Below are 17075 nucleotides of genomic sequence, written 5' to 3' on the forward strand. Positions count from 1 at the left end.
AAAAAAAGATCATTAAAGGATCATTCCGGTATTTAAAACCTTGAGTCTATTTTGTAGTTTGTTTTGGATGAACTTGAGTGGTGGACACAGAAGTTTTGACGATGGGTCCTGTCTCGACTTTTTGACTCGTTTAGAATCGCCTTTGACTGCTTCAGAGTGGCTGTCTACGGGCATGCACGAACATGTCCTTAAAACAACCCTTAACGTTCAAAACTGTGCAACTCACCGAGTGGTTAGTGGTGTTCGTTGATGATTAAAAACAAGTAGCGTAGCGAAATACAGCTTCTGTCGTGTTTTATTTGTCATTTTGTAAAATCCCATTGATTTCTGTTGGAGGACTCATTGCTCGTTGATATTACTGCGCTACCAGAAACCGAAAAGGGGGCTGTTTACATTTGGTTGTAGCAGAGCCCGTCTACGGAGAGCCTGCCCACTCCCTATTAAGCCCTATTGTACCGAATTTTGGTTGTAGTTCCACCAGAGTTCCACTGGGGGTGATCGCCATGAGTGCAAAATGAATGGGAGTCAATGGGGCTAGACCGCTAAATTTGTCTCTTTTATTTGATTTTGCAAGTTCAACATGGGTTTTAGGTCAAAAGTTGAATGAACGAGTACTTATGTCGTTTTGATTTCTTACAGGTTGAGTTGTTGTTGCCCATAACACGCTAGCATTCTGCTAATGACGTCAGCATTCTGACGTCATTGACATTTTGAAAGAATTTTTAAAGCAAATAAGTTACTCTAAAAAATCTAACACCCAGCAATGTGTAATTTCTTTGCATCTCCTTTCGAATACAACATTCAAATTACTAGACAAAAAATTATATCCTGAGAAAAGTGGATTTTGAGGGGTATACCACCGTTGACCTCCATTCATTCTGCACTCGTCCTGTGAGCGCCCTCATATGGAATCAGAGTGGAACTGCAACCAGTTCAGAAGCCGGAAGTGTAGTGAGAGTGAAACTTCTCGCCATATTAGACATTCTCTGGTTGTAGTCTTTTTGCTCAGTTCTCCGTCTCTCAGAAGGCTAGCGTGAGCAGAGCAACTGTGCTCTATGCGCTAGACACCGAGTTCCATACCGCGTCCTTGTACGGCAAAGTGGTTGTCGCCATCAAGTGGTCGGGAGTATGCTAACGCTTCAGACTCAAATACCGAGCGGAAGTTTATACGCGGTTGTGAGGTATCTGAAAAAATAGTTCCACTATAGCAAATAACACGGATTGAAATCATACATTGCGCCGATATATTTGTTTTTAATCATCAACGAACACCACTAACCACTCGGTGAGTTACACAGTTTTGAAAACGAACGTTAAGGGTTGTTTTAAGGACATGTTCGTGCATGCCCATAGCCAGCCACTCTGAAGCGGTCAAAGGCGATTCTAAACGAGTCAAAAAGTCGAGACAGGACCCATCGTCAAAATTTCTGTGTCCACCACTCTAGTTCATCCAAAAACTACAAAATAGACTCAAGGTGTTAAATACCGGAATTATCCTTTAACGATAATGAAAACAATGAATGTTAATTTTTATGTATATATTAACATTTTTGCATAAAGCATATTCTTATTTGCTGTGTTAATGGTATCATTACAACCCTAGTCACTTTTACGTTTAATTTGTGGCGATGACAATTTTTACGTACGTGAGAGAAGAAAATTCCGTCTTTGTCGTCCTCAGAATCACCCTTAACGGTCTCGCTTGGCGTCCATGCCTGAGCGAAGTTCAGAAAGTCCCATTTCTCTTGGTCTCCCACCTCAGCCTTCAAATATTCTTTCTTTCCATTCAGAGCGCTGCCCGTAACAGTTTCCTGTCCAAAATCATTTGTAAGATTCTCAGCAAATGAAAGCAAATTTTCCCAAACAAGCCCTTATTTTACACTCCAAAGCTTACAGTAGATAATGTGTTTCCTCTTTATTTAGTCCTAAGACATTATATATTGATTATTTTAAGAGCAATTCGGCAAGTCTAGAAACTAAGTTTCCACCAATTTAAAAGTGTACATTTAAAGTAATGTTCACAAAAACATTTTTCCTTAACTGAAGCTTAGAGAGCGGCGATCTACCTTTCTGTTGAGCATGGACCACATGACCGTGTCAAAGGTTCCTTTGGCGATGAGGTAGTGGATGTGTACGGTCGTGGTCTGTCCTATACGATGTGCTCTGTCCTCTGCTTGTTTGATCTGTCCTGGGTTCCAGTAGAGTTCGGCAAAGACCACGTGAGACGCTGCCGTAAATGTCAAACCCTGAGTGCAAGTGGATACAGTATTACAGCAATATTTGCATGTCATCCAAAAATATTAAGTTATTAAGGTTGACACGCTTTAGAGTATTATGAGGTTTCGTGAAGAATAAAGAAGAACAGTGCAATGGTTACGAGATTGAGGCGTTACGAGGTTGTGTGAAACATTACGGACGTTTATGAGGTTTTGCGAAGTTGCGTGAAATGTTATGAACATCAGCGTGAAGTATAAATTAACAGTTCAATGTTTACAAAGTTACGGTGTATTGAGGCTGTGTGAAGTACAAAGTACAGAGTTCACAATGTCAGGGTGTTAGGAGGATGTGACATACAAATGGGAACATTACAATGTTTAAGGCGTTAAGGTGTTACTTTTTGCGTCTAAAGGCCTGTTCACACCGGGACGAATTTGGCGCGCGATATTCGCCGACGTTTAACGCCTCGTAACTAAACAAAGGGCGCCAATGTGAGTGTGCACACCGACGCGAAAAACGCCACGCGTAAAAGCGTCATTTTAAAAAAAACGCCTCGGGTTCGTTTTTTTGGTTTGACGCGCCGCGTCAAAAACTATCCGACCGATGAGATTGCCGCTTTTGCTCACGTGTCTGGAGCTTCTGAAGTTACAGTAAAACACAACTTGGGGGCGCTCAAACACAAAACGGTCTTGCCGAGCACACATACGTAACGGCGAAGAAGATATACGCCAAGTAGCGTCTAAACACTGCCGGGAAGAAATAAGACGAGGAAGATGCAAGGCAAGATGAATGTAGAGCTGCTGGTCTCGTTGGTGTCGGAACATAAAGAACTATGACAAACGCGACAGCGACTACAAAAATCTTGATAAAAGAGAACTGTTATGGAGTGGTATTAAGCGCCATCTAATGTCAGGGAATGAATATGCATGTTCACTCGGCTCATCGTCAGCGAAAATCGCTTGGGTGTGAACAAAAAACGCGTTGAAAAACGCTGGCGAATAACGCGCGCCGATATTGGTCCCGGTGTGTATGGGCCTTAAGTCTTACTTTTTAAGTCTAAAGAACAGTAAAAAGTATACAATGTTGAATGTTACTGTGTGACATATAAAGGGGAGCATTACAATTGGTCTGAGGCTGTGTGATTACATTACAGCGTTTACACTGTTAAGGTGTTACAAGTTTGCATTGATTATAAAGAAGAACCGCGCAATGTATGCAATGTTGAATGTTACAAGACTTTGTAACGTATAAAGCGGGGCATTACAATTTGTCCGAAGTTGAGGTGTTACAAGGTTGAGTGAAGTGTAAATAATAGAAGACTAGGTTGACAAGGTTGTGTTAAGTTTAAAAAAAATACAATACAATGTTTTCAAGTTTGAGTGTTACATGGTTGTGTGATGTACTCTATAGAGGAATGTTAAAATGATTACAAGGTTGAGTGTTGTGATGTTGTGACATTACTATTAAGGAATGTTACAATGTTTACGAGGTGGAGATGTTACAAGGTTGTGTGAAGCATTTCAAACATACAATGATTGCGAGGTTGAGCATTACAAGGTTGTGAGACTTTCTGAATAGAGGAACGTTACAATGTTTATGAAGTGGTGCTGTTACAAATTGTGTGAAGCATTTCAAACATACAATGATTATGAGGTTGAGATGTTACGAGCTTGTGAGAAATATAAAGAGGAAGAGAGCGATTACAAGGTGTGACGATTTACAAACAACAGTACAATGTTCATGAAGTTGAGGTGTTACAACATTGTTTATAAGGTTGAGTCCTCAGTACCTGTCCAGCTGCCTGTATACTTAGTATGGCCACACGCGTGCCTGGATCGTTTTGAAAACGATGCACCAGTTGAATCCTCTCTGCAGAGGGAACGCTGCCATCGATGCGGATATAACTAGCCTGGAAAAAAATGTGGAAAATAAAGAGTCTAAAGTGAATTTTGATTTTAAACATTTTTTAATTCTCTTTTTATGTGTAAAAGCTTTTTAATGAAGGAAAAATCAAAATGCCTTCCAACTCAAAGCATTTTAAGGAGTATTAAAAGTGCCATAAAGACTGAGTTTTGCAGATCTGTGGTTGTTCAGAGAGCATTAGCGCACTCAAGTCAAAACTTATCAGCAAAGACATCCAGAGTTGGCAACTTTTTAGTGTGTTTCAAGAACATTTTGGGCATTATCATCTTCCTACCATCATCTGACAGCTGTAAAACACAGGTGAAGCGGTGTACAACACCTTTTTCTCTCTCCGCCTGGCAGAACTTCAGAACTTTTCTCACCCGTGTTAATTTTAGCTTCCTGCCTAACATTTCTTCCCATCTATCGCTCGGATTGCAAGGAGCGTGACAGGTGTGAGAACGCAGGGAGCGCATAAGCTACCCCGTTCGCATGCGATCACACCTGCTGGTGCGAGGCCCCCCTCTTCCCCATAAGATTCATAAGCACCAATTAACGGCATGATGACTAAAAAAAGGAAGAAAATCTTCACAGTGTCTGGGATCAAACGTCTGGTCAGAGAGCAGCGAAACAAGAAAGTGAGAGAGATGAAGGAAAAGAGAGGGGGCTGGGGGTCTAAAAGAAGAGGAAATTGACAAAACAAGCTCTCATTAAAACAGTGAGATATCTGTGAAGTCACCGTGTCGGCAACCAGTCGCGCTCTTTAGGGTGCAAAGTGTTTTTAGCGTGCCGCTGTGTGAACAGGGACAAAAAGAACGCATAGTGGTAAAAGATGAATCAACAGCTCTGATGAAATGTCTGTTAGTTCAAACCAAAGTTTATGATGGTTTTGTCAGACCTGGATCAATATTCTGGATCAGAATTTGAGTACTTGATCAATCTGATTTGTAAATGAAGCTTTCAGACTGTTTTGTGAACTAGACCAACTGATTCAATCTAAAGATCCAAGCCAAATAATAGAGCAAAACTATAGAGATTTCAATAAACCATAATTTTTATTTCCATGCTGTTTCCATAACCTTTTCAATTGAATTAATTTCCATGAATTTTCAAGAATTGGAAATCACTTTTTACCTTAAAAGTCCTTGATATTCCCATGTTTTTTATTAGTTATAAATACATATATTTTTAAATGTACATCTTTAACAAAAAAAAACAAAAAAAGATACTGAATCATTTGATCTAATAAAAAATAAAAAAACACTCTTAATGTTTGATTTACAAATCAGACTAATCAGATTCTCGAACTCAACTCAATTTTAATGGAAATATTACTGAATCACTTGATCCAGTTCACAAAACAAGTCTGAATGATTCATTTCCAACCGGACTGATCTGGTTCTCGAACTCAACTCACTTTTTAACAAAACAAAAAATACTGATTTGTTTGATCCAGTTCACAAAATCAGTACGATTAATCTAATCAGGTTCTCAAATTCAACTCACTGACTCCAACACAAAATTAGTGTTTAATTCATGAATCAAACATCGTTACTCCAAGAACTCTAATGAAAGCGACTAGAAGGATGGATGTCAAAATGATTTCATAAGACTTGAAATATAGCGCACAAGCCGAATAGACGATTTTTATTAAACTTTTATGAATGTTTCCAATAGCACAATATTCAAAATTTCTCTAATATTGTTCATCAGAATATAGAAAGCCATTTAGCTTTAGAACAACAGGCGATGACAGAATGATGACAGAATTGACGTTTTTGCATGAATTCTTTTTTTAATATAACTAAAGTGGTAGTCACACAAACTCACTTGATTGACAGCAAGACTCTGACCCATTCTTATGCTGTAAGAATGAACCAGTGCCCTACTGAGGGAATGTGTTAAAGCAAAGAATGAACTCTACCCAGGGAATCAACACGCTCTCCTTCACCTCCTTTAGTCCTGTCAAGCCCTTTCATCCTGTTTTTTTTCCCCACAAAAACACTTTTTTCTCTCATTCAGCTCACACACACACACAAATACACATCTCTCTTTCTCTCTCTGAATGGGTCAGTGTGTGTGTGTTGGGACGGTGGTGTGACAGGCTTTGCTGCTGGCTGATTTAATGAACAGTGTTGAGGTGCTGACATACTTTTGCTTTCACTGGAGTCTCAGCTCGCGCACACACACACACACACACACACACACACACACACACACACACACACACACACACACACACACACACACACACACACAACACCTACCTTGGCCTCGATGACAGCCTCGGTACACGCCTGCAGCATGCTGAGATGATGAGCAAAGACCAGAAACTTCAGCTGTTCGGTCTCCAGCATCATCTTTATATAGTCCTTCACCGCTCCAGCCTGAGAGAGAGATGGAAAGAAAGAGAAAAATAAAGAAGTAAAACACATCGTGATCCAGCCAGCAAATGCAATTTAGGAATTCCAACTAATATGTCACAAAAATCATTTTATATACACAACCGGTCAAATGTTTGGGGTCGGTATGATTTTTTTCCTGCTCTTCTGCTCATCAAATCTACATTTATTGACCAAATATACAGTAAAAAGATTAGTATTGTGAAATACTATTACCATTTAAAATAACCGTTTTCTATTATAACATATTTTGAAAGGTAATTTCTTCCTGTGAATTTTCTGCATCATTACTCCAGTCATCAGCATCACAAGATCCTTCAGGAATCATTATAAAATGTTGATTTGCAGCTCAAGAAACATTTATTTTTATTATCAATTCAGAAAACAGTTGTGCTTTTCAATATTTGCAATATTTTTGTGGAAACCATGATTCATTTTATTCTTTGATAAATAGAAAGTTAAAGAATTAAAGTCAATAGAAGAGCATTTACTTGAAATAGAAATCTTTTATAACATTATAAATGTGTGCTTGTGTTTGTGTGTGTTTGTGTGTGTGTGTGTGTGTGTGTGTGTGTGTGTGTGTGTGTGTGTGTGCGTGTAAAAGAAATCCAGCGCAACCGCATAGCAATGCCCTGGCAACCTTCCTAGCAGCTTCTGTAAAAATCTAGTCAATAATTTAACTATTTATAAGAGACATTGGTGTCTTTTACAATATTGCAGTTGCCACGTTTCATAAATAAAACATGCTATCTGTGATTTACCACATTTAAAGAGGTTCTGTTTTACCAGTTTAATCTCAATCTCCTTTTATCCTCCGATACCTGCTTTTCCCTCTCCAAAATCCTCTTAAATCCCTAAACTTTGAGATGAACTCGAGCTAATGCCCGTTATGTCTAGCGTAGTTGTTAAATGAACAGCGTATTGAGTCATTTGCCGCAAGCCAGTCCTCTTTTCCTGAGTTTCAAAGCTGCGCTTCAATTTCTCATTACTGGAGAGTTTTGCCTTTTTAATATCGCCTAATTGGCGCCCAAAACTGTCTGTGAAGGAGCGCAAAGGCTTTTTTTTTTTTTCACAGCCTCAAGTGTACGTGTGCGCGTGGTGGCTCCGGCTCACTCATTTTCACTTGGCAAAAACAGTGATTTCAAAAAGTGACACCATTCCTGACGCCGCACATTTCTGCCCTGAGAGAGCGAGAGGATATCATCTCAGCGGCAAACAATAAATGAAAGAGCGAGGAGGACAAGAGCAGCAGGGACCAGAACACACGGGTTTGACAAATTAAAAAAAAAAACACACACGGTGGCACGTCGGGGACGCACACTGCTTTCACACGCGGGCTGGTTTGACGCACACACACGGTGGAAAGCTTCATTTAAGACACACGCTGTGCTCAGGAGGACGATATAAAGTGGTTGTAGTTTGAGAAGAAAGAACGTCCAAAACTCCTGGTGGAAAGCAAACGTGTTGGTAGAGCCTGCTTTTCACGACAAAACTGTGCGAAGTCACTTTCCTGTGACGTTAAAGTTCATCCGAGTGATGCAAAAATCACAAAAAGTTACTGCAGGTCTCGCCTGGAGCTCATAAAAACACCTTGTTAAGTCTCGGAAACAGCGAGATCTGCAGGAAAAGATGTCGGGCAATCAAAAAGGTCAGCATTAAGGTCGGCTCAGCGCTGGACCGGCCCCCCTGGAGCTCGTTCCCATGGCAATGCCGCGGTGTTTGATGTGGAGAACAGAAGGGCCGGTTGCCATGGTGGTCGTTAGCGGCGATATCACGCTGTCCCTCATCGTTAGAGGGAACGAGAGAGAGGGAAACTCACTGCAGATGGCCGTTATTCTGATGGCATTCAGAAAAAGAGCTGAAGCTAAAATGAGGGCTGACGTCCTTTTCCATCTACACAGAAACTGAAAATAACAGATCCGATGTAGATCTAGTGCATTAGTGTTTTGTTTTAGAGGAAGGTTTGTTGAGGAGCGGAGTCATGTTACTTTTTAGGAGATTAGACTTATGATTTTCAGCTGATGGATGATACATTTCATAATCTTACATTGAAGCCATAGTAATGAGAATTGGAGAGAAATGTGTTTAATTGCTATTGTTAAAAAATCTGTACTATCTTTATGTAAAAAAAAAATCCTTATTTTTTCCACTTTTCATTTTGGGGTGAAGCTCAAATGTGTTCATTACAGGTTTTATGAGAGTCAGACATTTAAAACAAAAGAAAAAAATGATACGGTTGATCTATCCCACACTTAAAAGGAGTGTTTTGAAGCCCAAAGGAACAAAATACTCTTATACAACCCTGTAAAAATGCACAGAAATTCCTACAACATCAAAATCCACAACCATTTTAGACAATTAGGGCGACGTGGAATGAGAAATAAACATCTTGAGGATATTGCACACGCTTTACCTTGGCAACGGCGGTCTGCTTATACATGTGTGTGATGAGACTCATCACCTCCACAAACTGATTCTCACTCTCAGAGCTCATCAGTTTCTCCCACTGCTCAAAACTAGCACTCGCTTCCTGTGAGAAAGAGAGAGAGAGAGAGAGAGAGAGAGAGAGAGAGAGAGAGAGAGAGAGAGAGAGAGAGAGAGAGAGAGAGAGAGAATCTATAAAGGGCAGCACAATTAATGATATCGTAAACTGTCCTACTTTCCCCGTGTTTGGCAAAAAGCAGCAAGAAAAACAGAAAATAAAGAAATATGAAGAGTGAACGAGAGAAAGTGAGGGGTAGAGGGAGCGAGAGGAAGGAGACACAATTCCCTGAAGTTGCAGAACGACTCCTTGGGTCATGTGACCTGCCCAATTATAGCGCTACAGTGACAGCAGCAGTGGAAGATGGAAACACAGCGTACCGGCACCATAAATCTCCTGCGCGCACACACACCGAGTCCTGCTCTGCCTGCCCCTAAAACAAATGCAGATCCTCTCCGTCTCCTTTCACACAAACACTGCACTACCCGAGAGGTGCTGCCAGGGTTTGGACATCAGACTGACAGGAAGTCAAGCAGTGAATGAAGGAAACAGAGTATGTGAAAGACACACAAGCATTATTCACCCCAGGGCTCTTTCATAAGCTTCACAATGTATAACTTGACAGTAATAATGAGGTGACAAATGTAAAGAGAGAGAGAGAGAGAGAGAGAGAGATAGATAGATAGATAGATAGATAGATAGATAGATAGATAGATAGATAGATAGATAGATAGATAGATAGATAGATAGAGAGATAGAGAGAGAGAGAGAGAGAGAGAGAGAGAGATAGATAGATAGATAGATAGATAGATAGATAGATAGATAGATAGATAGATAGATAGATAGATAGATAGATAGATAGATAGATAGATAGACAGACAGACAGACAGACAGACAGACAGACAGACAGACAGACAGACAGACAGACAGACAGACAGACAGACAGACAGACAGACAGACAGACAGACAGAGATAGATAGATAGATAGATAGATAGATAGATAGATAGATAGATAGATAGATAGATAGATAGATAGATAGATAGATAGATAGATAGATAGATAGATAGATAGATAGATAGATAGATAGACAGACAGACAGACAGACAGACAGACAGACAGACAGACAGACAGACAGACAGACAGACAGACAGACAGACAGACAGACAGACAGACAGACAGACAGACAGACAGACAGACAGACAGACAGACAGACAGACAGACAGACATAGATAGATAGATAGATAGATAGATAGATAGATAGATAGATAGATAGACAGACAGACAGACAGACAGACAGACAGACAGACAGACAGACAGACAGACAGACAGACAGACAGACAGACAGACAGACAGACAGACAGACAGACAGACAGACAGACAGACAGACAGACAGACAGACAGACAGACAGACAGACAGAGATAGATAGATAGATAGATAGATAGATAGATAGATAGATAGATAGATAGATAGATAGATAGATAGATAGATAGATAGATAGATAGATAGATAGATAGATAGATAGATAGATAGATAGACAGACAGACAGACAGACAGACAGACAGACAGACAGACAGACAGACAGACAGACAGACAGACAGACAGAGATAGATAGATAGATAGATAGATAGATAGATAGATAGATAGATAGATAGATAGATAGATAGATAGATAGATAGATAGACAGACAGACAGACAGACAGACAGACAGACAGACAGACAGACAGACAGACAGACAGACAGACAGACAGACAGACATAGATAGATAGATAGATAGATAGATAGATAGATAGATAGATAGATAGATAGATAGATAGACAGACAGACAGACAGACAGACAGGTACTGTCAATCATACAGACAGAACAGAGATAGATAAACAAATAACAAAATAACCAACATTACACAAAAAAGGCTTATTTTAAATAACCTAATGCATGATTGCTGAACAGCCAGTGTGTTTGTAAATATAAATGCATAAATTCGTCTGTAAGGGTCAGCTAGCAAACGAGTCACAGGGTGTGTGTTTGCTCGGCCCAACTGTTCGTTAAGACACAGGTCGTTAATTTTAAAAGTGATCTGGTGAGATTTAGGTAATGATGGTAGCTGAAGTCGAACATCTGTCCCCTGGATCAGTGTGTGTGTGTGTGTGTGTGTGTGTGTGTGTGTGTGTGTGAGAGAGAGAGAGTGTGCTGACAGCAGATGATTTATGAGGTCCTACAGCAGGTGAGCTGCTCTTTGTGTTTCTGAAATCTGACACACACACTCAAAACTTGCTGTACAAGCACTCCTGCCCACACACACTCATTACTTGGAGAGAGAGACAGCAAGAGAGACAGACAGACAAAATAATCGCCAGGAAAAGAGAGAGGCAGCCAGATGCATAGAAAAAAAAAAACGTCTTTATCTCCAGCCAGACTGAAGGATTCTCACACATTGCCGCCCTGGTCCACAGAAAGTTCACGTGAAAATGAAATAACGGAGGAACAAGCACCTCTGACATTTTTTTTTTTCAGACGACACAGCAATTATAAGCCGAGTCCCGCTAAACGCGACGGCTCGGAACAGAATGTGATGATTACTAACGTCCATTCCTCTTTGAATAACATGCTGGCATCTTGTTCGGCTGCCAAAGAAGGAAAAAAAAGATGTGGAAATAAAAGAGAGTGATCAGAGACAAGTGAGATGAAATGATAATTTGTGTTAATCGGATACTATTGCCTAGCAACAGGCACGGGGCGGTTATACTGGGGTAAATCACTATATTTATCTGCTATTGTTCTGTTAGTTCTGAGCAAGTGATGGAAAAAAGTGTAAAGGAGAAAGAGAGAGAGAGACAGCAGAAAAACTACTTGGAATGGATGATATCAATGCCATTTCTAACATAAGAAACTGCTAATTGTATTTGTTTGTTCTTTCGCCTGTTGTTTTTTAATGCAACCTTTGTTAATGTAACCTCAAGTGTTTTTTGAACTATTTTTAGATTTAAGGTATTAATTTAATTACTAGTAAAATTAAAGTATACATAAAAACGATTCAGGGATGATGATTTCTTAATGTAAATGTCTTTTTCTTTTTTCTTTACTTTTATTCAGATGTTTCCTTCTGACTATTTTTAGATTTAAAGTATTATTAATTTAATTTATGCATAAATAAATAAAAAATCATAAATTAAAATATTTTGTTGTTTTTTTGGAAGTTATTTTTTTTATTTATTGTTTTTAAGTTTTTAACTATTTTTAGATTTAAGGTATTTTTATTTAAGGTATTTTTACTAGGTATAATTTCTAGTCAAATAAATACATAAATTAAAAAAACTACAGAAATTATATAAAAAAATATTTTATTTTTATTTTTATGCAAGTTTTTACTTCAAACTATTTTTAGATTCAAGGTATTATTACTTGAAGCAATAGAAAAAATAATGCATACATAAAAAAAACTATTCAGAAATTATATTTAAAAAAAAAATGTATGCAAGTTTTTCCTTAGATTTAAGTTATTATTAGAATTCAAGTAAAAATTCATGAATAAAAGATAAAATCATAAATTATAAAATTTTAATTATTATTGGGGCTATCAAGTGTGTTAGTTTAATACTATAAAAATGTAGTATTGGTTACTTTGATAAATACCATGCCACTAACTTCCAAGATAACCATGATATTAATAAACAAAAAAACATATGTATTAGCATGGCACATATTCATGAACATATTAACTTTTTATATTCTGAGCTGTGAAGCTGTGGGAACTTGAGAAACTTGTTTTGAAACGTTCACTGTATACCTTGGCGGCATCTTTAGGAAGGTCGAAGGGAATTCGCTGGCGTATTTTGGGTGGCAGTTGAGTCAGCACCTGATTCTTGAGTCTACGAATCATAATCTCACTCAGACGTTGGTGTAACTCGTCCAAATGAGAAGCGCCACGACAGTCCCACTGCCGTCTGGCCCCGAAAAACCTGCACAAAAAAACCCACAGGCATTTTACTTGCATTTCTGCTGTATAGATCCACCTCATTTCACCACAATCCTCAGACATTATCATTGTAATGAGACCTTTTCGGTCCTAAATGTGTGTGTGTACGAGCGATTTAATTATGAATATTTTATGTTTACTGCTGCATATACGAATGATTGACAGGAACTTGTGGGCACGCTTTCGAGTGGCAGAGCTTTTTCCTCGGTAGATTAATTTGTACTCGGAGACCCTTGTGTGAATCGCTGTCGTTTCATTTCTCCACTGTAGATTTGATAAGAAGAACAGGGGAACAAAACTCCTCTCAGATGTTCTGAACACCTCTCATCTTCATGACAACTGATATTTTGGCTTCGCATTAATGTTTCTACTACACACACATAAACAAATCATAGCTCTGAACCAAAACCTAGGCAGCTGTCTACATTTCAAAGCATCATAGAGTTGTGTTACAAGTGTAACATCTATTTAAAAAGGAATTTACATCGTCTTTTAGGGATGCACCAATATGAAAATGTTGCCCGATAACCGATAATTCTTTAGATTTGAAAGCCGATAACCGATATATTGGCCGATAAATCTAAATTCACATTTTTGTATAATTTTTGAGAGCCCGATTACAAAAACAAAAGTCTCACCACCAAAATCAATGTCGCAAGCACACAATTATAATGTTCTCATAATAATTTTATGTTGTCTATATGACAGACTTGGGCTGCATGTTGCACTTAAATGTATTTTTCTTTTTTGAAGGGATTCCAATCATATTTTAAGCAATTCAAAACCATCTTGGCATCTGAAGTGCCAAGATGGTGTCAAAACCATCTTGGCATCTGAAGAAATAACACATTATTTATCAGCTTTAATATATCGACCAAAATTTCTTTTTGGGCCGATAACGATAACATTAAAAATGAACATATATCAGCCGATAACGATATAGTGGCCGATTTATCGTGCAACCCTATTTTTCCAAATGTTAAGCAAGTGTCACATGTATACTTCGAGAAAACAATCCCAGAATGCACTGTGATAAGACTAGTGAAAAAATATCTAAGATGGAAGTTGACAAGTCAATTTCATGAAATACTGAAAAACATGAAAAAATATCATTAAAATGAATAATAATGGAAAAATCATAGGATGGAACAAAATTGGCAGAACTTAAATTTCCACACAACTGAATCTTTGAATTACAATTTTTTATTCTATGATTATCAGTAAAAGTTGCCTGAGAAATAAATGGTAAATAATAATAATTATAAAATGGCGTGTAGATTTAGCGTCAAACAACTAGTTGCAAGTCTTCTAATTAAATAAATGTAGGAACGTTTACTGTTTGGATTGTGCATGGCATTGATGCTTTTTATTAATTAGTCATTTGAATTTTATATTGCGGAATAAAAGAAAAGTTTTTACTTGTAGTGTGCGTTGCAGTATTTTTTGGCGTAGTCGCTCCAGGTTCCAAATCTCCGTGGATACAAAGCATCAATTTGCATGAAAAGCTGAAAAAGAGAGCAAGATGTCAAAACATCAAACAATGTGACATCATAAATGTCATATACAGAACTAACTTTACAGTAGTAACGACCAAATGGGAAAAAATACCATTAAAAAGAGGGAGATTTTCATAGTTCTGACCTTGGACCTTTGCAATCATGAGTTTATTGAAAATCGGTCAGCAGATTTCTGTTTATAGCTGGTGCAAATGAATACTCTTGCTGATTAAAGCTGATTAAATCAGGTATTAAGTTCATAAATTGCAAATGTGTTTCCTCTAAGAGAAAGTCTCACAGTGCCCATTATGCTCAGTAAGCATAAACTAAACTTGATGAATTAAGAAAACACTGTCTTTCATAAGAAGTCCAGCAAGACGTTTCAGGGGAATTAGGAAAGCAATAGAGGATGAGACTCCCATAATATACACAACAAAGGACATCTTGAGAGGTCTTTACATTTTTGTCCCGTGAACATTTTCAAGAAGGAAAACAGCAGCTCTCACAATATACTAGGAAAGTAAACAATGTAAAATGAAGCCTTTAGTATTGTCTTTGTATAATGTATTGGTCAATACATTATAACTGGCCATCAGTGACTGGTAGTACAGCTTTAAAAAACAATTCAGAGTAAACACAATATATAATACGACATGAATGAAACCGAGGCTGTGAAGAGTGGAATTACAGTTTGTTCAGTGGGCCTCATTCATAAAACAAGCAGGATGAATTAAATATAAAATGTTCATGAAGCCATTTTCGCCACTGTTGCACTGAACTGAATGAAAGACTTTACATAAAAAATGGTTTTGTGAACCATTTACACAGAAATTCAGTCTGTACTTAATTTTTTATTTTACAAATAATTTGCACAGATTTTTTCTACTCGTAAGAATAGTTTTTACAAATGATTTTTACATAATGGTTTAAGACCGATTTGCACACACATTTTTTTTTCCCGTAAGAATGTTTTTTCGTAATGATTTGCGATTAAAATTCGTAATGGTTTTGTGAACGATTGGCACAAAGATTCGTTCCATTCTTAAGAATGGCTTCCCAAACAATTTGTAAATAAATTCGCAAACAAATTTGCTCTGCTTGTAAGAATGGTTTTGCAGAATAAGAAATTCATTCTGCACATAAGATGTTTATTTTTTGTGCGAATAATTTGCAGAGAAATTCGCTCTGCCAGTAAGAATGGTTTTACGAACATTTTGCACAAATTCGCTTTGCCCGTAAGAATGGTTTTCCAAGCAATTTGCAAAGAAATTTGCTTAGCTTTTAAGAATGATTTTCCAAAGTTTACACAAATTTGTTCGGCTTGTAAGAATGGTTTTGCGAAAAATTTGCTAAGAAATTTATTCTGCCCGTTATTCGGGTTTTATAAACATTTTGCACAAATCCACTCAGGTTGTAAAAATGGTTTTAAGAACATTTACACAAATTCACTCTTCTCCTAACAATGGTTTTACGTATTGATTAGTAAGACTTGATTAACAAACGGTTTAAAGAGAATTTCAACTAGAAATAACAGAAGAAAGTCAACATCTATGCATGCAACAACACGACATATTGTTGAATCATAATTTTTGTAAGCCTCAAATTGAGCCCGAAAATAAATAAATACGAAAATTCGGTTACACTTTATTTTAAGGTGTCAGTAGGCGCGTTTCCATTAAAGATTTGCGCAAAACTTTTGCGATTTTTTCTAAATATCGATAAAAAACTATTGCGAAATGACGGCATTTCCATTAACTGATGTTATGCGACTAAAACGTAATTTTTTCCTTTCGCGATAAGTCATTCCAAAAATCATGGCAACGGACGTTGGTAAGTTTATATATATCACAGCCACGTACCGCACTAGACATTATTATTATTAATGGAGCGTGTTATCCAAGCATTAATGGCAAGGAAAGACCCTTATACTGTGTCTGTGAGCGGCACATATGAAGGGTTTCTGTGTTTTTCTCACTCATTTCTGATCTGAGGTCTTGATTGTGGCATTTCTTTGAGGTTTAGAATCCAGTATTTCTGTCATTCTTTTGTCTTTTATGAATTCAATAGAACTCTGTCTTATATTCTGTCCAAACACACTGCGCCTTCTAAGTCAGGTGACCTGTAAATGCGCAAAAACTGTTTCCATTGCAGTTTTGCGAAATATTTCTTTTCGAATTGCCTGAAAAACCACCTCATGCAAGCATATAAACTTTTTTGCGATAAATGGGGAGTTTTTGCGAAATTGACGTGTTTCCATTGAGCGTATTTTCAATGCGCAATTTCAATTTGCGCAATTTGAAGGGTAATGGAAACGCGGCTATTGTTACAGTGTAATTATATATTTAAGTACTGAGTAATATTAAGCAACTACATGCACTTACTATAGGGTAATTATGCATAATTTACTGTTATTACTATGGTAAGTACATGTAACATGTATGTAACAAGGACACTAAAATAAAGTGTTACTGAGAAAATTCAATGCCCTTGTTTTCGGTTCACCAGAAATATATAGAAAACGTATTTTCAATGTTTCTGCAGCTGAACGATTGACATCCATGTACAGAACAATGTGATTTATTATTGTACCATCATTTTTA

The 17075-nt window shown here is 37.7% G+C and overlaps 1 protein-coding gene across 1 annotated transcript in view; it reads right to left on the bottom strand.

Annotated features, from left to right (window-relative positions):
* Positions 1-17075, bottom strand: part of zranb3 (zinc finger, RAN-binding domain containing 3) — a 56537-nt gene that overhangs the window by 21665 nt on the left and 17797 nt on the right. The window contains exons 7-13 of the mRNA XM_081385279.1: positions 14399-14484; positions 12791-12962; positions 8935-9051; positions 6387-6506; positions 4007-4126; positions 2067-2246; positions 1647-1811 (exon numbers count right to left, since the gene is read on the bottom strand). Coding sequence (XP_081241405.1) covers positions 1647-1811; positions 2067-2246; positions 4007-4126; positions 6387-6506; positions 8935-9051; positions 12791-12962; positions 14399-14484 — 960 coding nt within the window. The remainder of the gene's footprint in view (positions 1-1646; positions 1812-2066; positions 2247-4006; positions 4127-6386; positions 6507-8934; positions 9052-12790; positions 12963-14398; positions 14485-17075) is intronic.

This window comes from Scardinius erythrophthalmus (genome assembly GCF_964197995.2).
Source record: "Scardinius erythrophthalmus genome assembly, chromosome: 14".
In the NCBI taxonomy this organism is placed as follows: Eukaryota; Metazoa; Chordata; class Actinopteri; order Cypriniformes; family Leuciscidae; genus Scardinius; species Scardinius erythrophthalmus.